General features: G+C 37.3%; 1 protein-coding gene across 4 annotated transcripts; it reads left to right on the plus strand.

Annotated features, from left to right (window-relative positions):
* Positions 1-4: 4 nt before the first annotated feature.
* CHEK1 (checkpoint kinase 1) lies at positions 5-25,575 on the plus strand. 4 transcript variants are annotated; one of them, XM_082341034.1, is made up of 13 exons: positions 5-112; positions 879-963; positions 2,907-3,130; positions 4,325-4,389; positions 4,482-4,551; positions 8,317-8,505; positions 9,493-9,597; positions 12,014-12,109; positions 16,119-16,227; positions 16,416-16,593; positions 16,968-17,099; positions 23,371-23,472; positions 24,706-25,575. In XM_082341034.1, exons 2-13 carry the CDS (start codon positions 899-901, stop codon positions 24,799-24,801), a joined length of 1,431 nt encoding a protein of 476 aa, XP_082197160.1. In that variant the 5' UTR covers positions 5-112; positions 879-898; the 3' UTR covers positions 24,802-25,575. The 4 variants fall into 4 exon arrangements, with proteins under 4 accessions (XP_082197160.1, XP_082197162.1, XP_082197161.1 ...); XM_082341036.1 differs by lacking the exon at positions 5-112 and adding an exon at positions 428-677; XM_082341035.1 differs by lacking the exon at positions 5-112 and adding an exon at positions 428-613.
* The last annotated feature ends 786 nt before the right edge of the window (positions 25,576-26,361 follow it).

Raw genomic sequence — 26,361 nt, forward strand, 5'->3', positions numbered from 1 at the left:
CTCCTTGCTTTACGGCAAGGGAGCGCGCGTTTGCGACAATGTGACGCCAGCGAGTTTTGGCGGGAATAGCCCTACATTTGGATTCCTGTGGTGGCGGGCAAAGGACGGCCTGGTGAGGAAGGGCGGCCGGTAGAGGGGGGAAAAGCGCCTGGAGCCGGAGTTCGGGGGCTATATGATTTAGGAGGGGCACAGTGAGAGAAAGTTCTCAGCGCCGAGCCTAGAGGATCGGAGAGACTCCTGCGGAGGGGCGGTTTCGGAGGGTGGAGGAGTGGGGTGCCAGGCGGTCCCCGTTGTACGGGGACTGGAGAGAAGACTTCCTTTGCTGGCCGAGAGCACCCGAGATTTGGGCCCCAGCCGTCCGCGTGTCACCCAGCCCTTCCTTCCGCTTCTTGGGGCAGTTTGGCTCCGCCCCGGGCTCCTCCTGGCCTTGGGGACGGGGCGGGGGTGGGAACTGGGAGTGAGCGGGTCGGGAGGAGCGGCTGCGGTCCTCGTAGCGATTATTTCCTCCTCCACTAGCCCGCATCCCCTTATTCTAGCCCGACGCTTCACCTCTCACCACCCTCCCCGGTTCCCCACCGTAAAGCACTGGTCCCCCAACTCCTCCGCGCCACTGGTACGTTTCCTCGGCCGCCTGGAAGGCGGGGTTTCAGCCTGCCGTTTGCGTGGGAATGAGGCTTGTGAGTTACCAACGAAATGCCAGAGTTTAGAATACTTGCTTGTGCTTTAAAGACTTGGGTAAAATACGGATGAGGTGTAAGGGGAAACCAGGAGCTGTGATTCACCTTGAAGAATCACGGCAAGAGGCGGAGCTCAGCGGCTTTACAGATGATTGAAGCGTGTCCTCATCCACCGTCTTTTCTGGGTTCCTGCTTTTACAGCCGCGGGACTTAGTGGAGTCATGGCAGTGCCCTTTGTGGAAGACTGGGACTTGGTGCAAACCCTGGGAGAAGGTGCCTATGGAGAGTGAGTTTGAGTCCTTTTACCCTGACTTCACGCTTGCTTTAGTTTTCTGTCTATTGTCTCCTTTGAGTACAAGTTGGTTGTTTTGGAGAACAGATCTTTGCATTTGAAATCTAAAACTTTGGGGAACTGAAGCTACACAATCTTCTGTAAGGGTTAATTTTTTTTCTTCCCTTTCAAAACAAAACAAAACAAAAACATTCTCTTCCTAAAGAGCTAGAGGAGACTTCTGAAGTCAGTTTCTCCTCCCACATACTCCTTCCTGGGGTTCAAACATAGTGGTTAAATGAGCAAATGAACAGACTGTGGAGTCACGTTACCGGTCATTGTTCTGTGTTCTTAGGCAGGCTTCTTTTTTTTTTTTTTTTAAACATCTTTATTGAAGTATAATTGCCTTACAATGGTGTGTTAGCTTCTGCTTTATAACAAAGTGAATCAGTTATACATATACAATATGTTCCCATTTCTCTTCCCTCTTGCATCTCCCTCCCTCCCACCCTCCCCATCCCACCCCTCTAGGTGGTCACAAAGCACCGAGCTGATCTCCCTGTGCTATGCGGCTGCTTCCCACTAGCTATCTATTTTACATTTGGTAGTGTATATATGTCCATGACACTCTCTTACCCTGTCACATCTCACCCCACACCCTCCCCATATACTCAAGTCCATTCTCTAGTAGGTCTGTGTCTTTATTCCCGTCTTGTTAGGCAGGCTTCTTAATGTCCTTGTGTGCCTCTGTAAAATGGCATATCCCACACGTACTTAGAACAGTTACTGTAGACACATATAGTATCGGATTAATAAATGCTAGGTAATGTTATTACAATTAAATGAATAGAGCAAGAATGAAATCTTGCCGTTTGGGACATCATGGATGGACCTAGAGGGTATTATGCTAAGTTTAAATAAGTCAGACAGAGAAAGACAAACACTGTATGATTTCACTTAATAGGCTGAATCTAAAAAACTAAACAAATGAACAAACAACAAAGAGAAGCAGAGTTAGATACAGAGAACAAACAGGTAGTTGCCAGAGGGGAGGATGGTGCTGGGGAGGAGAGAAATACCTGTGGTACAAACTTCCAGTTGCAAAATAAATGAGTCTCCGGTATGAAATGTACAGTGTGGGGAGTATAGTCAAGAACTATGTAATATCTTTGTAAGGCAACATATCCTAACTAGACTTACCGTGGTCATTTTGAAATGTATAGAAATATCGAGTCACTGTTTTGTAACAGGAACTAACATAGTGTTGTAGGTCAATTATGCTTCAAAAACAAACAAACAAACAAACTCATAAAAAAAGAGATCAGATTTGTGGTTACCAGAAGCAGGGTGTGGGGGAGGGGAAGTTGGATGAAGGTGGTCCAAAGGTACAAACTTCCAGTTATAAGATAAATAAGTACTAGGGATGTAATGTACAACATGATAAATATAATTATCACTGCTGTATGTTACATATGAAAGTTAAAAGAGTAAATACTGAGTTCTCATCACAAGGGAAAATATGTATCTTTTCGATTTTTAAAATTTTGTATCTATATGAAATGATGGTTGTTCACTAAACTTGTGATAATCGTTTCAGTGCTTTATGTCAACTATAGCTCAGTAAAAGTGGAAGAAAAACAAATTAAATGAATAGAGCATGTGTATATGTGATGTGGCCTAGAATTGCTATTATCCCATTTTAGTTCATTAAGAATGTATTAAATGACTTGGATGTATAGCATAATGACTTCTTTGGAACACGAGCTATCATACTTCACATTTCAGAAAGGAGTAGTACTGTTGAGAACATGGCAGAAACCATTCCCATGGTTTCTCCCAGGTGGAGAAACTAATAAAGGTAAAATAGTTTTGGATGAGTTATGTTTAACCTTTTGAAGTTTTAAAAGAAATATAATTCAAATGTCTGGAATATTATAACTCTTCCTTTTTCTTTTTAGAGTTCAACTTGCTGTGAATAGAAGAACTGAAGAAGCAGTTGCAGTGAAGATTGTGGACATGAAGCGTGCCATAGACTGTCCAGAAAATATTAAGAAAGAGATTTGTATCAATAAAATGTTAAATCATGAGAATGTAGTGAAATTCTATGGTCACAGGAGAGAAGGCAATATCCAGTATCTATTTCTGGAGTACTGTAGTGGGGGAGAACTTTTTGATAGAATAGGTATGGAAAAGATTGAAGATAATTCTTATGCTAAATAAGTTTTTAAATTTGTTTTTTAATCTTGGGACTGCTGCTTGTTCATTGTCCATTCAGACTTGCTTATGCAATAGTGAAATTGGAGTAAATTTTCTTGTTTTTGCAACTTATGTAAACACTGAATACATATGTAGAGTCATCAAAGAAACTTTTTTCCCAAGTTGTATAAGTGATTTCAGTTGGAATTGCTATTTTGTAGAGTTTAAGAATGATAAACTGTGGTCTCATGGTGAAGTATCATAAGTGTGATGTATGCATATGCAGAAAAAGTTTTTTTTCTTTGTAGACATTCTAGTCTCATGAAATCATTGCATACATTTACAGATCCAAAATAATAGCAAGTTGTTACATAAGTGAAATTGAGAATTTTCTACGATTGGTTTATATATATTAAGTAAATTCTGTGCTTGCTACTTAAATGTTCTGTGTAGATTCAAAGTCTTGATATTAAAGAACACTAAGAAGTACATAAAATATATTCTGTGGATCTAAATTTATTATTTAGAGCTACTGTATTAGCAGTTAAAAAGTGATTATTAGAATCTTCAATATCTATCTCAGAAAAGAGTTGAGAATAAAAGAAATCAAAAGTTAATGAGGGAGATAAAAATATAAAAAGATAACTGACAATAGAACCTTTCTTAATAAAACTATTTCCTGAAGGAACTTCACAGGAATTCATGGTTTTGTAGTAGTGCGAGAAATTATATGAAGTTTAAATTTGTTGTTAAGTATTTAGTGAAATCAACTTAGATTTGTGTAGGGTTCCACTTTGACAATTACATTTCAGGAGTGGAAAAAATATTGGCATAGCATTTAGAAGAAATTAGGGGAGAATTTGAAAGATATCAAATAAATCATGGTTAGTATAAGTAGGGGCTTTCAAGGTATGGCTTGCATTCTTGATTTGGGTGATAGTTTGTTATTTCTCTGTACTTTTCCTGTGATGTTAATTTATTTTTGCCACTTAGCACATGGGGAAATGTGAGTTATTAAGTACTATATGTACTAGTGGACTCCAGAATCTTTAATTGTTAGCATTAGATTCTCTTTGCTAAAGTACGATCACAAATGTTTAACTTTAGAATTAGGAGACTGTGTGGTCGATGACTGACTATATTTACCTAGTGAACTAACTTTCATAATTAATTCTTATAGAGCCAGACATAGGCATGCCTGAACAAGATGCTCAGAGGTTCTTCCATCAACTCATGGCAGGGGTGGTAGGTACAGTTGTCTCTAACTTTTACTTAAAATTAGTCTTAGTGAAGTAAGTTACCCTATTCTGGTATGCTTTCCTCTGCTTCTCTCTTAGGTTTATCTGCATGGTATTGGAATAACTCACAGGGATATTAAGCCAGAAAATCTCCTATTGGATGAAAGGGGTAAGTTTAGCATTTTGTCGCTGCTACCTAATCATTTTAGTACAGCCATACAAAGGCAGGATCAAGGCCTTCCATTACCGAAATTTCAGGGCAAAAAATATGAAATTGAAATACCCTGGACCTTAGCCTTGACGTATTTGTTCTTTTTAATTTATGACTTGGATAAAGATGCAGGGCTTTTACTTACATTTTATGGATGTCATAAAAACTGAGAGGGATGGATAGTGTTAGTGTTAGCTTATAGAATCAGGATCAAAAAAGGTGACAAATATCCACTGCATATGAGGCAGTGATTTTTGTCTGTTTTGTTTAATGTGTTAGAATAGTGCCTGGCAAATAGTAGGTTTTCAAAAATGTTTATTAGATGAATGAATTTAGCAGACCAGAGAGGCGGGTCAGATTTAACACATACTGAATTGTTACTCAATTCAGTATTTAGATTGAAAAAACTAACGAAATAAGTACAGTTTAATGGCATGTCTTTGGCAGCAAAGAAGGTTTAAAAAGACTTACTAGGCAGCAGACTTCATATTAGTCACCCGTGTAATTTGATCATTGGAAAATTAAGGTGATAAGGTGAGAATGAGGAAGGCAGCAGTCCATCACTTCTCTGGAAGGCCACGGCGGGAATAATAGGTGTTTGGGACAGTACTGTGAAAGGCATGTAGACTACTGAAGTACTTTTATAGGTGAGTGACCAGAATGATGAAAGGGCTAGAAACTATGTAAAATAAGGCATAATTGAGGAACTCAAGGGAAACTTGCTAATTGTTAAATACAGTTCTTCACAGTATGTGGGTGAAAACTATATGGAGGCAATTTGGATTAGTACAAGGATGACCCTCATTAATGGATCTGCCCAAAAACTTAATAGGTTGCTTTGTTGTAGGTTTTTTTTTTTAATTTAATTAATTTATTTTTGGCTGCGTTGGGTCTCCATTGCTGCGCACGGGCTTTCTCTGGTTGCGGTGAGCGGGGGCTACTCTTCGTTGTGGTGCACGGGCTTCTCATTGCGGTGGCTTCTCTTGTTGCGGAGCATGGGCTCTAGGCACGAGGGCTTCAGTAGTTGTGGCACGTGGGCTCAGCAGTTGTGGCTCATGGGCTCTAGAGCTCAGGTTCAGTAATTGTGGCACACGGGCTTAGTTGCTCTGCAGCATGTGGGATCTTCCCGGACCAGGGATCAAACCCACATCCCCTGCATTGGCAGGCGGATTCTTGATCACTGCGCCACCAGGGAAGTCCCTGTAGTAGGTTTTTAACGGGAGATTCAAACACTGGATTATTAATTATCAGGAATATTGTAAAGGGAATTTAAACATTGCTTGGCTGGTTGGACCAAAGTACTTTTCACATCTTGTCCAACCCTGAGGTTTAGTGTTTCTGGCATTATCGTGCCCCATCATAAGTACCAGTGTATGTTCTTATCAGCCTTCTTCTACCTCTTTCTGAACTCTATAATTGACCTTCATACAAGGGGATAAATTAAGCCAGCTTATATAAATAATGGAGATGTGAGTATGTAATATCTGAAATGTGAAAACTTTGTTCCCAAACTAAAAATACTGGTTTTTTTTTCTCTTTATAAAGATAAAAGTAATCATGAAATAAGATCAAAAGTATAAAAAAGGAAGTAAAAAATCACCAGAAATTCACCAATCAGTTATAACCAGTGTTAATATTTTGGTTAATATCTTTTAGGTATCTTTTTATTAACCCATCTACTAACCTAGCTACTTAAGATCCTTCTTTGGTTATTTAGCCTTCTGCAAGTTGTTCCATAAAGTATGTAGCAAAATTTTAGATATTCAAAAAATTTGGTGTATTGGGAAAAGGAACTGTAGAATGATCTGTTGATGAATCCCAAGAAACGAGAGCACAAGCTGGGAGACTTCCTTTTGCTTCTATTTTTCATTCTATGTCCATTACTTTTTGAATACTAATAGCTTTGATGGTATTATAATCAATTCTTCCCATTCCTCATATACAAATTAAGTCCTTTTTTTTATTAAATATAGGTTTCAAGCTACGTAAAATCTTCTAGAAAGGAAGGATTGCGGTTAGGAAAGGGAAGGATTTATAGGAGGTTTCAAAGGAAATAGAGTGTACTTAAACTAGGTGTTAGGTGAGTGGATGTTGATTATAATGATTTTTCATATCTTGCATATTATATAAATAATCTTTTGTTTCTATTCAATAATAATATTTTTTAAAAAAGAAATAGAACATTATCAATATAGTTGAAGTCCTCCTCTGTATTCCTTCCAAATGTGTGCCCCTTTCTTTTTCTCAGAAGTAACCACACTCCTCAATTTAAAATTTATTATATACAGTTCTCTAAGTATTACATCACAGACATAGTGAAACAACAGACTCTAAGGAATACTGTGGTCATCCATTAGTATTTTCAGTGATTACTGCTTATAGGTAACTTGGAACTCTTAATCTCAGTGATTTGTCAAGATTGTGTCATATATAGCTGTTAAAAGGATAATTACAGTAGCTACCTCCCAAGTCATAGAAGTAAACATCAGTGGCTTACATATTATATTGGGTGGATGTAATTGATTTTTAAAGAATCAGTCCCCTGTTTTGGGACATTTAAGTTGTTTCTAGCTTTAAAAAAATATAAGGCAGTGATGACTATTCTATAAATTAACACAGGCCAATATAAAACTTAGGTTGTGTTATAATGAATATTTGTTATGGCACTTGCCGTTTTTTCCATTTATACCTGATGCCATGTCAGTACATATAGATATACCTTGTGTTTTTTTGTTTGTTTTTTGTTACCTACATAATCTCATTGTATATGTGTACTATAAGATTTAATCATTTCTTTATTGATGGACATTTAGGTTATTTACAAACAGTATGGTTATGGTGTGGATATCCTTATGTTTGTGGATTTGTGGAAGTATTTTTGTGGGTATGGTCCTAGAAGTGGGAATTCCTAGTTCAAAGAGCATGAGTATTTCAAATTTTGGCATCTTTTGCCAGATTGCTTTCTAAAAAGGTTGTACCAGTTGATACCTGATAATAGGAGAGTCTCCCCTATCTCTGAAGACTAGGTTAGATTCCCTTTCTGTAAGATCTTGTAATGTTCTGTATTTTCATAACCTCAACAGCAGTTGTTATTGTTAGTCTTCAGTAATTTATCTACCTACATGGCTAGCACAGTGTCACTCAGTTATGGTAGATATTCACTAAGTGTAGTTAAGGTGAAAGTTCTACCTATAGCTTGTGTGTGCTGAAGATGGGAAGTTAGAGTGGAAATTTGCTCTTCTGGTTTGTTTTCTGTACAGAGTTCATCCTCCTTTTCTAAACTTAGCCACCTTGACAAGAAGTTCTGGTGGTTTGTGGGTCTTTAGTTTCGGTCCAGCCAGCTGGGTTTGTCCGCTGCTGGAAAAGTTGTGCCTAGTATGTTATTGATGTCTCCCTCCCGCCCTCTGCACAACCCGATGAGGGTATGGCTCTCTTTTCAGTGTTCAAGTCTGGAGTGCTCTTTTCTAGAAGGCCCTTTGACTCCAGGATCTTTCTTTAATCTGGTCCATACTGTTTGTGTATTGACAATATTTGTCTTAAGTTAATGGAAGCCATAAGGCCTTTTTCTAGTTTTAACCATATGATGATGTCTTTTATTTCTTCTTTTTTAAAATTTCTTTTTGGTCATAACACCAGTGGTTTTCCAATACAACTCAACTCCTTTAAGTATATCTATTTACAAAACATTTTTATCCAGTGCCATCCTCTTTTCCTTTGGTTTAGATAACCTCAAAATCTCTGACTTTGGCTTGGCAACAGTGTTTCGGCATAATAATCGTGAGCGTTTATTGAACAAGATGTGTGGTACTTTACCGTATGTTGCTCCAGAACTTCTAAAGAGAAAAGAATTTCATGCAGAACCAGTTGATGTTTGGTCCTGTGGAATAGTACTTACTGCAATGTTGGCTGGAGGTAAGAGCTTTTTATTTATTTATTTATTTTTCTGCGTTTTTTTTTTTCCATCTTTATTGGAGCATTATAATTGCTTTACAATGTTGTGTATGTTTCTGCTGTACAACAAAGTGAATCAGCTATATGTATACATATATCCCCATATCCACTCCCTCTTGAGCCTTCCTCCCACCCTCCCTATCCCACCGCTCTAGGTCGTCACAAAGCTGATCTCCCTGTGCTATGCAGCAGCTTTGAGTTTTTTAATCATGATAAAATTCCTGTCCTTAGGAAAGCCAGGTTTCTTATACCAAAATAAATGAAATGAATCAAGGGGATCCATATTTATGTGATAGTATTTTAATATTAACTTATTTATAACTAAGTTGGAAATTTTAATCCCTAACGTTTTTTTTTTTTTTTTTAAATACTAATCTTTTATTTATTTATATATTTTATTTTTGGCTGTGTTGGGTCTTCGTTTCTGTGCGAGGGCTTTCTCCAGTTGCGGCAAGCAGGGGCCACTCTTCATCGCGGTGCGCGGGCCTCTCACTATCGCGGCCTCTCTTGTTGCGGAGCACAGGCTCCAGACGCGCAGGCTCAGTAGTTGTGGCTCACGGGACCCGTTGCTCCACGGCATGTGGGATCTTCCCAGAGCAGTGCTCGAACCCGTGTCCCCTGCATTGGCAGGCAGATTCTCAACCACTGCACCACCAGGGAAGCCCCCTAACGTTTTTAAAAATGAAGTATGTATAGCTATTAAATGAAATATCACAGTAACCCTCTTTTAAAATTCATGTGAATACTTTTGGAAAAGAGTAAGGCAGGAAGTGGACTATCTACCTTAGAAGTGCCTCTAAAATTTCTTAGAGTTGGCATTCTTAGTTTGGAAACCATATTGAATTAATTTGGAGGAAACTTTTACTGGATTTGTGTCATTGATTATTTTCCCTTAAAATTGTATAATGATTTGAACACTTAGAAAACTGGGACTTGTTTCTTTTTCAGAATTGCCATGGGACCAACCTAGTGATAGTTGTCAGGAATATTGTGATTGGAAAGAAAAAAAAACATACCTCAACCCTTGGAAAAAAATCGATTCTGCTCCTCTAGGTAACTGGGTTATTTTGATGTAAAGTACTGATTTCTTGGATAATGAAGCCTAGTGCTGTTTGAATTTTTTTCTTACATTTTTTTTCTTTTTAACTTTTAAATCATTACGTAAATAATCCATGATCTTTATAGATGAAGTAGAAGAATAATAACTTAAAAAATTGTAAAATCCAACCCTTATCATCCCAGCACTCAGGAATAGCTTCTTTTTTTTTTTTTTTAACATCTTTATTGGAGTATAATTGCTTTACAAATGGTGTGTTAGTTTCTGCTTTATAACAAAGTGAATCAGTTATACATATACATATGTTCCCATATCTCTTCCCTCTTGCATCTCCCTCCCTCCCACGGAATAGCTTCTTTTAATGTTTTGATATGTGCTTCTATATTTTGTAGTAAAAACTATGTGTTTGTTATATATGTATATTATTTATAAGTATGTGTGTTTTCACAAAAAATGGCATCCCACTATACATGTTATTTTGTAACCAGTTTTTTTTTGTGTGTTAATGCTTTGTGAACATTTTTTCATGACTAATTGTAGGTCTACATCACTGTTTTTAAAGACTGTGATGGTATTCTGCTATATGGACATGGCTTACTATACTTATCCAGTTCACCTTTTTAGAGATTCAGGATTTTTTCTAATTTTTCACCGCTGTGAAAGAGATATGATGATCATCCATATAACTTAATCTTTGCACATACCTTTAAATTATTTAATTAAAGTAAAACCCCAGAAGTGGAATTGCAGGGTCAAAGATGTATGCAGTTTTTAATTATTATTGTTTACTTTGCCAAATTGTTTTCCAGAAAGTTTGTACCATTTCATCACAGTCTAATTAGTTTACATTTAAACTTTTTTTTTTGGCCATGCTGTGCGGGATGAAGGATCTTAGTTCCCTGACCAGGGAGGGAACCCGTGCCCCCTGCAGTGGAAGTGCGGAGTCTTAACCACTGGACCGCCAAGGAAGTCCCTTAAACTTTTTTTTTGACTAATCTAATAGGCCTACATATAAGAAATATATTATGTTTTTTATTTTTATTTTAAATTTAGTACCAATGAAGTTGTATATTCATTGTATATTTACTAGCTTTTAGTCTATTTTTGTGAACGTGTTTGTTTTGCTCATTTTTGGTAGGAAGTTTTCTTTTTACTTTATATGAGGTTTTTGAAAAACATATTAATGTCATTAGATCTTTGCATTCATTACAAATATTTTTGACAATTTGTCACGTATTTTTATTTTGTTTATGCTATTTTGACATGCAGAAGTTTTATATATATTTTTTAAACTTAACTTTTTTTTTAAGTATTTATTTATTTACTTACTTATTTAGGCTGCACTGGGTCTTAGTTGCAGCATGCGGGCTTCTTAGTTGTGGCATGTGAACTCTTAGTTGTGGCATGCATGCGGGATCTCGTTCCCTGACCGGGGATCAAACCTGGGTTCCCTGCGTGGGGAGCATGGAGTCTTACCCACTGGACCACGAGGGAAGTCCCCAGAAGTTTTATATTTTTATTTATTTAAATCTAGTACGTGTCCTTTGTGGTTTCTGACTATATCATCATGTTTGGAAAGGTCTTTCCTACCCTCAGCATTAGAAAAAAATTACCGATGTTTTCATTTATGTTTTTAAGACTTTATTTTTTTCATTTAAATCTTCGGTCCATTAGGAAATTATTTTGGTGTTGGGAGATGAATGAATTCTTTATCAGTATAATTAAGGTACCTTAGGATGATGGTTGCTTTTATTACTGTCTCTTAAAAAGTTATTGGAGGGACTTCCCTGGTGGCCCAGTGGCTAAGACTCTGTGCTCACAATGCAGGGGGCCTGGGTTCGATCCCTGGTCAGGGAACTAGATCCCACATGCATGCTGCAACTAAGAGTTCACATGCCACAGCTAAAGATCCCGCATGCGGCAGTGAAGATCCTGCGTGCAGCAGCAAAGATCCCATGTGCTGCAACTAAGACCCAGCGCAGCCAAATAAATAAATAAATAAATATTTTTTTAAAAAGTTATTGGAAAGTAAATTTCCCTTATAAAATGAAGACTTAATATGACATATTGGAACGGTGAAGTTTGGTATTGACAATGGATAAGAGGGGGTTTTTTTGGTATCTTCGTATAAATATCAAGTGAAGAGAAACATTTCCACCTAGCTCTTGTTCTATTTATTTGCAAACAACTGAGAGTCAGCTCTGGGAAGAATATTCAAAGATATAGACAGTAGCAAAGAATGACTGCATGAAATTAAAGCAAAAATTCAGTAGCTTTATTCTTTCTCTTCCCCAGAATTAATATTTGGACATAAGGAAAACAATAGAGGATGTGTGTTCTATACCACAAGCTGTAGGCTTTTCTAATCTACTTGAGTCTTTTATAAATGTTGTCTTAATGTTTTGTTTTCAGCTCTGCTGCATAAAATCCTAGTTGAGAATCCATCAGTAAGGATTACCATCCCAGACATCAAAAAAGATAGATGGTACAACAAACCACTCAAGAAAGGTAATATCCTTAAAATACAAATATTTTTTTTTTATGTGAAAAAAAGGTACTTGTAAAGTCAGTATAAGTCAACAACACAAAAGAGCTGTGGTCTCTGTCCTCATGAAGATTATAATGTCTAGTACAAAAACCAGAAATAGAAAAAATAATTTTAAGCTCATTAATAATTATAAAGTGGAAAGTCAGGGTACTACAGCTAAGAATTTGACCAAGTCTTAAGTGACAAAGAACACTTATCTTGCTGAGGAAATCACATTAAATCTAAGATTTGAAGATTAAAGGGGAGCTAGCCAGAAGAGTAGTAGCAAGATGAGTGGCAGATTCTGAACATGGAAGCGGCATCTGGGATGTCTTGGAGGTTAGAAAGTGGTGCATTTGAGGAACTGGAGGGAAGGCCAGTATGGCATGGACCATGTCTGGCTTGTTCATCATTGCATCACCTGTGCTTAGCATAGTGGTCCATCATAGGCATTCAGTAAATGTTTGCTGAGAAAGTAAGTGAATGGAGAAGGGAGAGAGGGAGAGAGGTTTGAGATGAGGTTGGAGAGGTAGATAGCAACCAAACCGTGGAAGACCTTGTAAGCCACGTTAAGGATCTTGGGCTTTAACCGAAGGCTGTTGGGAAAACCTTTTGAGAGATTTTAAGCAAGGAAATGACATGCTTATGTGTTTGGTTTTGAAAGATCTTTCTAGCTACTTTTTTTCACTGTTTTTGATCCTAGTTATAAGAAGATGGTAGGCTGGACTAGGTTAGTGATAGCGGGATTGGAAAGAAGAAGTTGATTCCAGAGAAATTTAAGAACTAGAGTTGATAATACTGGTGATTGTTTATATGTGGAAAATGAAGGAGAATGAGGAGTCAAAGGATGTCTCCTTTCTGGTTTGAACAACTGTGTAAATGGTGAAACCATTTGCTTGGATGTAACTCAAAAGGAAAAACAGATTTGCAGGGAAATTTTATTTGATTTTGGATATTTTATTTGAATTTGAGAAGTTAAGTAAAACTGTCTCATAGGAGAGTGTGTGTGTGTGTGTGTGTGTGTGTGCTTGTGTGCATGCATGTGTGTAACTCAGGAAACAGGGCTAAGCTGGAGATGTCAATTTAGGTGTTTTCTGTAAATAGATGGTGATTTAAGCTGTGGTAGTAGATTAAATTGAGTATATGAAATCTTAAAAATGCCAGTGTTTAAGTGATGGGCGGAGGCCAGAGAAACAGAAAAGTAGCCAGAGAGGTGGGACATCAGAAGAATGTGGAGTAAATTTGTCCTGTGGATTCCACGATATGGCAGTTATTCATGATCTTGGCAGGAACAGTTTTGGTGGAGAGTTAAGAATAAACTCTATTGTCTAGGGATTCTAGTGTAAAAGAGAGTTAAGCAGAGTGTAGACAGCTCAGTAAAGAAGTTCGGCTGAGAGAGAACGATAGCTAGAGATGAATGAGGAATTTTTAACTCTTCCCTGAATGTTTCTTTCACCTTTCACCTTATTCTAATTGAAATCCAGCTCTCCCCTGAGGACATTGCTTCTTCTCAGGACATTGCTTCTTCTCAGGTGGTAGGTGTTTTCTTTCCTGCACCCTCATACCCTTGATCTGGGAGTGGAGCAGGCATCCTCCTTGTTCTTTCTTCACATTCCTCCACCCTTCATTTTGAATCCTATTATCAGACTCTACCACCCACTATTCCCTCGTAATAATCACCTTCTCAATCTCAAATTAAAATTCCTGCCACATTGTCACTCTCTCCAACACAGCTCTTGACGTAATTTTTGTCATGGTTCTTGGTAATTTAAATATTCATTTAGATGGTCCTTCCACTGTCATCACCTCACATTTCCTTGACTTTCTCTCCTCTAGCGATCTTGTCTTCAAGCATCCTGCTTGGACCACCAGTATATTTTTTTCTGGTTTCCTCCCTCCAGTACCCTGACTCCAGCAACCCTTTGACCGCACCTGGACTTGCAGTCCATCAATTCTACTACCTTTTCACTATCTTTTATCTGCCCCCTTCTCGGTCCCGAGTTCCATCCTCACTATTTTAATCCCAAGGTTAGTCACTGTAATGACTTCTTTACATTTATCTTCAACTTCCTTGCCAATTCTCTCTTTTTTAAAAAAATTTATTTATTTTATTGATTTATTTTTGGCTGTGTTGGGTCTTTGTTGCTGCACACAGGCTTTCTCTAGTTGCAGCGAGTGGAGGCTACTCTCTGTTGAGGTGCGCGGACTTCTCATTGCAGTGGCTTCTCTTGTTGCGGAGCATGGGCTCTAGGCACGTGGGCTTCAGTAGTTGTGACACATGGGCTCAGCAGTTGTGGCTCGCGGGCTCTAGAGTGCAGGCTCAGTAGTTGTGGCACACGGGCTTAGTTGCTTTGCGGCATGTGGGATCTTCCCAGACCAGGGCTTGAACCCGTGTCCCCTGCATTGGCAGATCGATTCTTAACCACTGCGCCACCAGGGAAGTCCATTGCCCATTCTCTCTTCATCATACTTACTGAGCAAGTCTACGTAACCTAAGTTTAATCCTGTTTTGTACCCACTCTACACTTATACCTCCACAGCTGATTGCAGCTGGAGAAAAATATGCAGCACTGTCTGCTTTAAATTCAAGATCACTGATCTCAAGTGGGCCCTTACTCCTTCCAGGCAATCATAATGCATTTCCCCACTTCTTTCACAGACCTACTCTCCTAAATCACATTTTTATACCTTTCATTTTCTCTTCAACTTCTAATACCTCCTTCTCCATCCTCACTCTCAGTTGGTGGCAATACTTCCTATTTCACTGGGAAATAGAAGCAATAACAAAGGAATTTCCACAAACTCCTACCACCATCTCCACCCACCTGATTAACTGCCTCTGTGCTCATATACTCTGCTTTCTCCCGTTGCTCTGGGTAAATTGCTCCAGATATAAACCAGCCCTTTCTCTTGTGCACTAGACGCAGTTCTCTTTTGCTTACTCAGTCTAGCAATTCTTCTCTGTTTCTGCTTCATTATTAACTCTTTCCTCTTTACTGGATCTTTCTTATCAGCATAACAACATGCCGTTTCTCCCATCTTACTGCCTGATAATGTAGTAGGCTTAATAAAATATTTGAATGAATGGATTAATAAATAAAAAGGTTGGTTAAACTTAAGCATGTTTAAATGGTTTGGGGGTAGATCCAGTTGAGAGGAAGAGGCTCAAAGTCTAAGAGAGAGGGAATAAAAGAGCATCAAGGTCCCTGAGGAGAAAGGAGGGTATGGGCTCAACTACAGGTAGAGGGATGGACATTTGATGGGAGGATGGAAGGGGAGAGGAAGGGTAGGAATGCAAGTAAGTTAGCAGATTTGGTAGTGGCAAGTTGAGGGAGTTTCCAGTGACTTTATTTTCTTTGTGAAATGGGAGATGGTATGGTCCTGGAGGGTGGTCTTGGTTAATCTGACAGGAGTATAGAAGTTTTGAAAGAATCATTGTGGAAAGGGAGAGGAAACTGACTAGAGAAACGTAGGACTAACTGTCCGGGTTGAGGATCCAGCTGAGGGTAGTAGCCATGAATTTATAGTAGCATCATATTCTATATAATGATTATTTTAGGTAGAGCTTTTCTAGAGGAGCAAAGAAGATTGGGTAGAGCAGACTCATAATGTTCATTGTCATCATCACAAATTATTTTTTATTTTAAAAAGTTTTGATGCCTTAGCTGGGTCTCTCAGTCTTCATCGAACATTGTTCTGTTACTATAAATGGTACCATTAAAATTATGGCCTGCACTTGGAACATACTTACAGGTCAGGATTTATGAAATGTGTAGTTTGTACAATTTGGCAAGTGAGTCCTACTAAGTTCCTAACGACCACGTTTCTCATAAAATCATGTAGGAAGAGCCACTATTTGTCGTATAAGTATTTTGTGTTAAATAAATGAATTTAGATATGGTTTTACTTCTTCAAGTTGTCAGCTGGGTTAATTAAAAAATATCTGCATAGAAAACTTGAAAGCGTTTGTATTTATGTTTTCTTTTTTAGGGGCAAAGAGGCCCCGAGTCACTTCAGGTGGTGTATCAGAGTCTCCTGGCGGATTCTCTAAGCATATTCAATCGAATTTGGACTTCTCTCCAGTAAACAGTGCTTCTAGGTAAGACTGATTAATAAAAGATCAAGTAGTTGTTGGATATAATAGTCCCCATGAAAAATAATACATGTATATATTGTTTTCTTAGGATGAATATAATGTTTTTCAGTGTGAGAATGGTAATGTGATATAAGAAAGGCCTGATGGATTTTATTTAAAGATGTACTTTTCTCCATATCTTAATGCTGCAGTGAAGAAAATGTGAAGTACTCCAGTTCTCAGCCAGAACCACGGACAGGTCTTTCCTTATGGGACACCAGCCCTTCATACATTGATAAACTGGTACAAGGGATCAGTTTTTCCCAGCCCACATGTCCTGATCATATGCTTCTGAATAGTCAGTTGCTTGGCACCCCGGGATCCTCACAGGTAAGGTTTTTCAAATAAATAATGGCAGCCCTTTGTTTTTTATTGTCTTAAAGTCTTTTTTTTTCTTTTAATATATAAATCTAAGAAATATAATATTAAAACTTGCTACAGATTTTTTTTTGTTTTTTGTTTGTTTTTTTGACCACATCATGGCACATGGGATCTTAATTCCCCGACCAGGGATAGAACCCATGCCCCCTGCAGTGGAAGCGCAGGGTCCTAACCACTGGAGCAACAGGGAATTCCTAGGGGAGACTCTGATGTATAAGAATCTTAAGTCAGAGAAAAAAATTTTCAGACCAAATAGCTATGATATGACTGCTTTTGGTGATAAATCTGATGATTTATTCAGCTTTCCTCTATTTGACATGTAGAACCCCTGGCAGCGCTTGGTCAAAAGAATGACACGATTTTTTACCAAATTGGATGCCGACAAATCTTATCAATGCCTGAAAGAGACTTGTGAGAAATTGGGCTATCAGTGGAAGAAAAGTTGTATGAATCAGGTATGTTTCATTGATTTTCGTTATATTTTTTTCCTGAAGAAAAATTTAAATATTTGAATAAAAAACTATCATTGTCAGTATATTTTAAAAATATAAAGTAATTAGTTTAATTTGAAAAAGAAACAGTTGAAACTGAAGAAATGTAAGTAAAATGTTCTTTATCATAAGAAATAATATTTCTTAAAAGACTTCTCTAAGGTTATTAAAGACACTAAGAGACTCAAGTCATTCTTTAAAACTATGTACAATACTTAAATTGTGACAGTTAATAATCAACTCCCTTCTATGAAAGATGGATCCATGAACAATTCCACATTTCCTCCATCTCCCTGCTCCCATCTACCAATTTTTGTTGTTTATGTTATTATAGCATTTTTATAACATTGACATTCTAATCTGTCTTCAGACTTTTCACAAATCTTAATATCATGAAAATCAAAGAGAGGAATATTTTGTATTAAAGGAGGCCAAAGAGGCCTGATAAATAATGCAATGCATGATCTTTCACTAGATCGTGGATTTAAAGAAAAAAAGCTATAAAGGATGTTATTGGAACAGTTGGGGAAATTTGAATATGGGTTTTATATGAGATAATGTTTTTGAATCAGTGTCAGATTTTTGGTGTGATGATAATATTGTGGTTTGTAGGAGAATGTCTTTGCAGGAGGCACATGGTGAAGTGTGTGCCGTTGATAACTTAGTTTAAAAGCTAAAAAAAAAAAAAGACAATCACATAAAAAAAGAAAAGTAAACAAGCTATCTAGGTTGATAAGACCAATAAAGGGTTTGTGGTTATTTATTGCACATTTCTTCCAGTTTTTCTGTAGATTTGTAAGCTTTCAATATTAAAAGTTAGGGGAAAATATTATTGTGCAGAAATCTGAGGCCAGCCTGATTTTCCTCTCACTTGTATAGATAATTCACTCTTTTTTTTTTTTAGGTAGATTTATTGAGATAAAACTCATATGCTATAAAAATTATCACTTTAACCATTTTAAAGTGTACAATTTAGTAGTTTTAAGTATATTCACAAGATTATGCAACTATCACCATTTAAATCTAGAACCTTCCACTGCCCCCCAAATAAACTCCATACCAATTGGCAGTCATTCCTCATACTTTCCTCCCTGGCAACCACTAATATACTTTCTGTGAACTACCTATTCTGGACATTTCATATAAATGGAATTGTATAGTATGTGACCCTTTGCGTTTGTCTTCTTTTACTTAACATAATATTTTCAAGGTTAATTCATGTTGTAGAATTTATTAATACTTTATTCCTTTCAATGGGTGAATGATAGTCCATCGTGTGGATAGACTACATTTTGTTTATCCATTTATCCATTGATGGACATCTGGGATGTATCTACTTTTTGGCTAAACTTTTCTCCTTTGTTAATAAGGTATATTACATTAATTGATTTTTGTATTTTGAACCATCTTGCATTCCTGGGATAAATCCCACTTGATCATGGTGCATAATTCTTGTAGTGTGTTCGATAGATTCAGTTTACTAGTATTTGTTGAAAATTTTTTTGTGTTCATAAGGGATTTGATCTGTAGTTTTCTTGTGATGTCTGGCTTTGGTATCAGGGTAATACTGACCTCGTAGCACAAGTTAGGAAGTATTCCCTTCTCTTCTATTTTTTGAAGAGTTTAAGAAGGATTGATATTAATTCTTCAAAGGTTTGGTAGAATTCCCAGTGAAGCTATCTGGTCCTGGGCTTTCCTTTGTTGGAAATTTTTTGATTGCTGACTCAATGTCTTCACTTGTTACAGATCTATTTCCTATTGAGTCATTTGTGGGAGTTTGTGTTTCTAGGAGTTTGTCCATTTCATCTTGGTTATCCAATTTGTTGGCATACCATTTTTTTGTAGTATTATAGTCCTTTTAGATTCTGTAAAGTTGGTAGTAACATCCTACTTTTATTCCTGATTTTAGTAATTGGAATCTTTTTTTTCTTTTTTTTTTTGGTCAGTCTGCTAAAGGTTTGCCAATTATCTCTTCTCCTTACTATGTTTATCATTTCCTTTTGGATTTACCTTGCTCTTTTTTTTCCTAGTTTTTTAAGGTGGAAGGCTAAGTTGTTGATTGGATATCATTCTTTTTTAGTGTAAGTGCTTATAGGTATAAATGTATGTCTGGGCACTGCTTTTGCTGCTTCCCATAAGTTTTGATATTTTGAGTTTTCAGTTTTTTTCATATCAAAGTATTTTCTAATTTCCCTTGTGATTTCCTTTTTGGTTATTTAGGTATGCTGTTTCATTTCCACATATTTGTGAATTTTTCAAAATCCTTTCTGTTGTTGGTTTCTAATTGCATTCCATTGTGGTCAGAGAAGATATTTAGTATTATTTTAATTATCTAAAATTTATTGAGACTTGTTTTGTTGCCTAACATATGGTCTATACTGGAGAATGTTCCAGGTGTGATTGAGAAGAATGTAGATTCTGTTGTTGCTGGGTGAGGTGTTCTGGGCATATTTGTTAGGTCTAGTTGCATTATAGTGTTGTTCATGTCTTTTATTTCTTTGTTTTTCTTTTTTCTAATTTATTTTTAAAATTTATTTATTTTTGGCTGTGTTGGATCTTTGTTGCTGCGTGCAGGCTTTCCCCAGCTGTGGTGAGTGGGGGCTACTCTTTGTTGAGGTGTGCAGGATTCTCGTTGTGGTGGCTTCTCTTTTGTGGAGCACGGGCTCTAGGCACGTGGGCTTCAGTAGTTGTGGCATGCAGGTTCAGTAGTTGTGGCTCGCAGGCTCTAGAGCGCAGGCTTAGGAGTTGTGGCGCATGGGCTTAGTTGTTCCGCGGCATGTGGGATCTTCCCAGACCAGGGCTTGAACCCATGTCCCCTGCCTTGGCAGGCAGATTCTTAACCACTGCACCACCAGGAAAACCCTATTTCTTTGTTTATCTTTGTCTAATTTTTATATCCATTATTGAGAGTGGAATGTTGTACTCTCCAGCTGTTATTGCTGAATTCTATTTCTTACTTTAACCCTGTTAGTTTTTGCCTCATAAATTTTGGAGTTTGGATTCTAGATAAATATATGATTATAATTGCTATATCTTCTTGATCATCTTAACATTATATAATGTCCTTATTTGTCTCTTGCAAAAATTTTTGTTACAGTCTTTTGTTTGATATTAGTATAGCCACTTTAGTTCTGTTTTGATTATAGTTTGCATTGTATACCCAACAACATGGATTTATAATTATTACTTTATGTGGCTGTCTTTTTAAATCAGGTAGGGAAAAAATAGATGTTACAAACAACAAAATTGATTATTATTGTCATTTGTATTTACCTATGTAAATTACCTTTACCAATATTTTTTATTTCTCCATGTGGATTTGAGTTGCTATCTAGTGTTCTTTCATTTCAGCCTGAAGGACTTCCTTTACTATTTCTTTTTTTTTTTTTTTAATAAATTTATTTATTTATTTATTTTTGGCTGTGTTGGGTCTTCGTTTCTGTGCGAGGGCTTTCTCCAGTTGCAGCAAGCGGGGGCCACTCTTCATCGTGGTGCACGACCCTCTCACTGTTGTGGCCTCTCCCGTTGCGGAGCACAGGCTCCAGACGCGCAGGCTCAGTAGTTGTGGCTCACGGGCTTAGTTGCTCCGCGGCATGTGGGATCCTCCCAGACCAGGGCTTGAACCCGTGTCCCCTGCATTGGCAGGCAGATTCTCAACCACTGCGCCACCAGGGAAGCCCTACTATTTCTTTTTTGGGCAGGTCTGGTCGTTTCAAACTCTATCAAATTTTAATTATGAATGTCTTAATTTCTTCATTTATGATGGATAGTTTTGCCAGATATGGACTTCTTGACAGTTTTTTCCTTTTAGCTCTTTGTGTCATTCCACTGCCTTCTGGCTTCCGTGGTTTCTAATGAGAAATCAGCTGTTAATATTATTGAGGATCTCTTGTACATGATGTGTCACTTTCTCTTGCTGCTTTCAAGATTCTCTTGTTGTCACTGTCTTTCAACAGTTTGAGTATGATGTATCTTGGTGTGGATCTCTTTCATTTTATCCTAGTTGAAGTTCATTCAGCTTCCTGGATAGGATTGTTTTTCATCAAATTTGGGAAGTTTTTGGCCATTATTTTTTCAAATGTTCATTCTGCCCCATTCTCTCCTCTCTCTCTGGGACTCACATTGTGCATATTCTGATACACTTGATGATGTCCCACGGGTCTCTTAGACTCTGTTCATTTTTCTTCATTCTTCTTTCTGTTCTTTAGGAACAGTCTCTACTGACTTCTTTTTTCCTGTGTGGGGGCCATATTTTCTCATTTTTCTGTATGCTTTATCCTTTTTTATTGAAAACTGGACATTTTGAATATTATAATGTGACAACCCTGGAAGTAGATTTTCCCCTCTTCCCAGGGTTTGTTATCATTGACAATTGATGTAGTTTTTGATTGTTTAGTGACGTTTCTGATCAAATATTGTAGTGTCTGTCTTCTTTGTTGTGTGTGGTCTCTGAAATCTTTGTTCTGTTAGCTCAATGGTCAGCTAATGATTAAACATTAAATTCCTGGAACCAAAAGCTAGTTTTTGCAGATGGGTTCTGTGTGCGTATTGGGGCATACCGTCGATACCCAGCCAGGCAGTTTACAGCTCTGCGTTAGCCTTCACTTCCTGCTTGTGTGGTGCCTCATGGTCAGCCAGAGGTAGAGCTTAGAGACTTCTCAGACATTTCTTGAGCATGTACAGTGCCCTGGGCATAAGTATAGCCTTTACAGTCCCAGGAATATGTGAGAGATTTTCAGAACTCTTATCCCTCAAAAACGTCTCACTCCTAAACCTTTCCTTCCAGCTTTTTTAGGTAATCTGTTTGTCCCAACTGTTCTGCATTACCCCAGTAAGCAAGGGTTAAAGCGTTTGCCTGTAGGTACTTTTGACAGATGCTCCCCAGGTGGCAACTTTAACACAAGTCCTGTGTAGTTAGGCAGGCAAAATAAAGACAAGTGTGTTGAGCAGGTCTTCCAGGAAGGTAGAACAGCTTAAGACAGTTTATGAATGACGTTTATTCTTGCATTTGTACCTGGACCTGGAATGTGGATGGTTATTTTCAAGCCTACTACTGAGCTAAGGAGTGGGAGTTGGGAATAAGGTAGTTACAATGTGAGAAAGCTCATCTGTTTTGTATGAGTGCCCCTGTGTTGCTGCAAGCTTTTCGTTAGTTTTCAGTGTTCTGAAAAAGTTGATTCTGACAGTTTTTGCCAGATTTTTCATTGCTTTTGTAGAGTTAATGGGCTTTTGAGATTTCCTAATCTGCCATTTTTACCGACATTACTCCTCAATTAATTCTTTCTGCCTGAATCTTTAGAGAATTTTCTTTGTCTTTGAAGTTTAATAACCTACTTAAGATGTGCTGAGTGTCTTGTGTTTTCCCAGAACATAATGTTGTTCCAGTGTTGCACTGTTGTGGTGTTTCTTTAATAGTCATTTCTTGAAGCGAGAATTATTAAAAATGTTTTTGTAATTTGGACTGGGCTCAGCTAGGCAAATCTGCTGATCTTGCTTGGGCTCATTCATCCAGCTGGAGGTGATGGCTTTTCTGTGGTCCAGGACAGCCTCATCTACGTTTGGGGTCTTGTTGCTGGCTGTTGGCTACGCCTTTCTTTCCATGTCACTCTTCTAGCCTGAGCTTCTAAAACACTGAAAGTGGAAGTTGAAAGGCCTCTCAAGACCTTCACCGTCTTCTGATTGCCGCTGTAGCTTTTTACCCACAAATCTGGCCTCTCTTTTTCTTTCTTATGTTTTAATAATCTTGTTTTTCCTCTCAGTCCATTTTTATTCTCTCTCTCTCTTTTTTTTTTTTCATTTTTTGGCCATGCTGCATGGCATGTGGGATCTTAGTTCCCCAACCAGGGAACAAACCCACACCCCCTGCATTGGAAGCGTGGAGTTTTAACCGCTGGACCACCAGGGAAGTCCCTCATTTTTATTCTCTTCAATTGTTTCTTCTTTCAGTTGTATCTTGGTAAAATAACTAAATTTATTTTGTTGCTAAGAGTTCACATAGACTCAATCCCCGATAACAGGGCTGCATCCTGTTTACAGGTTGGTCTGGTTGGACACACACATACCCATTGGGAGAGGAGAGTCCTAGAAGGAGTGGGATTTTCAGCTGGCATAGTTCCTGTTATAGAAGCGCCTCTCAAATTTTTATCCCAGTACTATCACTGAACTAAGATTATAGTTTTTATTTAGAGTATTTTCTGCCCACACATCTGGTTTGACCTTATTTTTATTGTCTTAGGTCACTGTATCAACAACTGATAGAAGAAACAATAAACTCATTTTCAAAGTGAATTTGGTAGAAATGGATGAGAAGATCTTGGTCGACTTCCGGCTTTCTAAGGTATGTAGAATAGAACACTTTTTAAAAGAAAAAACTTTGTTTTGCTATTTTTAAAGAAGTATTACATGTTCATTTTGGAAATTTTAGAAACACAAAAAAGTATAAAGAAGATAAGAATCAACTTTAATTTTATCATCCAAAGAGAACACAGATTTATTTTTGATATTGTATTACAATAACCTTACTATTACTTATAATATATGCTCTATGGAATTACTCTTATGTGTAGATTTTTTTTAAATGGCATTATATTTATAAACATATGGTAACTGGTTTTTTAAATTTAATATTATGAACATTTGTTCTTGTCATTAGCTATTCTAAAACAGTTTTTTCAAGTGACATTTTCCTTATTATAAAAGTTTTTGTTTTGTGTAGAATGGGTAAATAAATAACAAATAAAAAAATTAAAATAGTCCTAAATTATTTTCGTCCTTAAAATAATTACCCTTAATATTTTGTAGCATTCTAAGCTTTTTCTTATTGAATTTGTATTTAATATTTTTTCATAATAATTACGATTTGTCCAAATGTTTGCACATTATAATTAATGAAACTTTATCTGTTTGTTACAAGCTACTCTATGATTAATACTCATATACATGGAGTTTTGTTCACATTTCTGATTCTTTCTTTAGAAATTATTGGTTCTGAGGTTACAGTTTTAAAGCCTTTGACATATAAGACCAAAATAGCATTTTCTCTGTTTACCGAAAGATTGTGTGTGGCTCTAAATGAGGTTGGAGGAGTTGGTCACATTCTTTATGTTGGAGATTTGCTGCAGTGCTATTGTCCAGATGCTTGGTATGGAATTAAATTAAGATCCTAGTGTAGAGAAACCCTTCTCATAACTGAATCACTGGCTCTGTTGTGGCAAGACTTAAAGCGTAGTTGTGTAGCTTATTTTTAGTTTATAAACGCCTAGTGCCTATGAAAAACAATGACATAGGTCCAGAGATACCAACCCTTGAAATGGACAGGATGCCATTGTTTCTGCTCTCTGGGCCCAGGGTGGTGGGAGCAGTGATGGGCCCAAAGTCAAGTCAGAATTATTTATGTAGTCATTTCTTCTACCAAGATATTTTGTATTCATAAGAGGACCGGAAGATAACTGTAGCTGGACATATCCATGGATGTTTGTCTCTACTTACCCCTAAAGAAAGTTTGATTTTATGGCATAGTCTCTTTTTCTTGTTTTTTTGACATTAGTTTTGGATATTATTCCTAATATAGGGTGATGGATTGGAATTCAAGAGACACTTCCTGAAGATTAAAGGGAAGCTGAGTGATGTTGTGAGCAGCCAGAAGGTTTGGCTTCCTGCTACATGATAGATCCACTGGCTCTGGGATTCCTGGTGAATATAGTGCTGCTATGTGGACATTATTCTTCCTAGAGAAGATTATCATGTTCTGCAAACAGTAGCCCCTGAAGAGTTGTCTTCCCTCTAGCCAAACAATTTCCAATTCTTTTTGTATGTTCTTCATACAAATAATACCTATATCTTAATTGTAAGTAAAACTTTGGGGAAGGGATAGATAGAATTCACTAGATATTTCTTCATCTGCATTTAGTGTCTGAATTTGAGACCCACCTGGTGGAAACCAAGCTCTGGGGATACGTGAGCTTACCAGCTTTTATACCAACATAATGAAAAATGATACTCTTGTCCCATTTTTACCAAAACATTAGGTTTCATCCAAAAAGTACATATTTCCTCCACTTTGACTTAATTACATGGATAAATTAGTAAAAACAACCTTGTGATTTTGGGACAGTAGATTTATCAGTCTGTGAAGTGAAGCCAGCTTCAAAAAATATATCCCCAAGATTTGTACTTATATTTTAAAGCCTGACCAGGTGTATAAACCTGTTTTTGAATTATAATTATTAATTAAAACTGCAAGTAGGTATGTTTTTTCTGGTGTAGGTAATAATATATATGATTGGTCTTTCAAGTAGAAGTTGAGCATAACCTCTAGTGCTTAACTACCTTTACTCAAAATTACTGTTGCACATTTTAAATATTTTTCTATATTATTTTCTACTTTCACAGCTATATTTTAATTCTTTATTACAGAAATAAATTCTATTTTGAAAATGAATAGCTAACTCTGTGAACTTATTGGTGACTAAGCTTCTAGGTGATAAGGCATGAAAGAAGGAGGGGAGATGTAAGGAAGCTATAATGGACATAGATCTGATTCCTGGCTTTTTTTTACCTATTAGTTTTAGTAAGACCTTGTTCTTTCAATAAAATTTATATTAATTTTTGAATATGTTAGATTGGGACCCAGTATTCTCTTTTCTTGGTAATTTATAAAAATTAGTCAATTATCTTAGTCTGAAGCCAAGAACAGGGAATTCCCTGGTGGTCCAGTGGTTAGGACTCCACACTTCCACTGCAGGGGGCATGGGTTTGATCCCTGGTCAGGGAACTAGGATCCCACATGCCGTGTGACGTGGCAAAAAAAAAAAAAGGAAGCCAAGGACATGAAATTTTATAGAGTTTATCATATATAGTATATCCTGGTAAATGGTATTACTGCCACATGCCCATAGGAGGAATAAGATTGAACTTATAGGCGGCTCCTAAGAATTGAGCCAGTACATTCTCAAATATGAAAGAAATTTTGTTCCTGAGAATTGTCAGCCAGCCATTAGTAACTCTCTAAAACAAAGTTGTCTCTGGCTTTGACCTATCCCCTGAGCTCCAGACTTTTATAGCCACAGCCTACCTGAAATTTCCCCCTGACTAATAGTCATCTCATGAACAAAAACAACTTTTGATCCCTATCCTCCAACCTATTCCTCCCTAGCTTCCCCCGTCTCAATAAATGTTACATTCACTCCCTAGTTTTCTTAAGCCAAAACTCTAGAAATCATCCTTG

This window comes from Balaenoptera borealis, assembly GCF_965194805.1.
Source record: "Balaenoptera borealis genome assembly, chromosome: 11".
Classification (NCBI taxonomy): domain Eukaryota; kingdom Metazoa; phylum Chordata; class Mammalia; order Artiodactyla; family Balaenopteridae; genus Balaenoptera; species Balaenoptera borealis.

Coding starts and splice junctions, on each gene's coding strand:
- CHEK1 (XM_082341034.1), top strand. CDS start 899: ATGGCAGTGCCCTTTGTGGAAGACTGGGACTTGGTGCAAACCCTGGGA. Junction 16,228..16,415: donor CCAGTAAACAGTGCTTCTAG/GTAAGACTGATT, acceptor TTAATGCTGCAG/TGAAGAAAATGTGAAGTACT. Junction 23,473..24,705: donor TCGACTTCCGGCTTTCTAAG/GTATGTAGAATA, acceptor TTCCTAATATAG/GGTGATGGATTGGAATTCAA.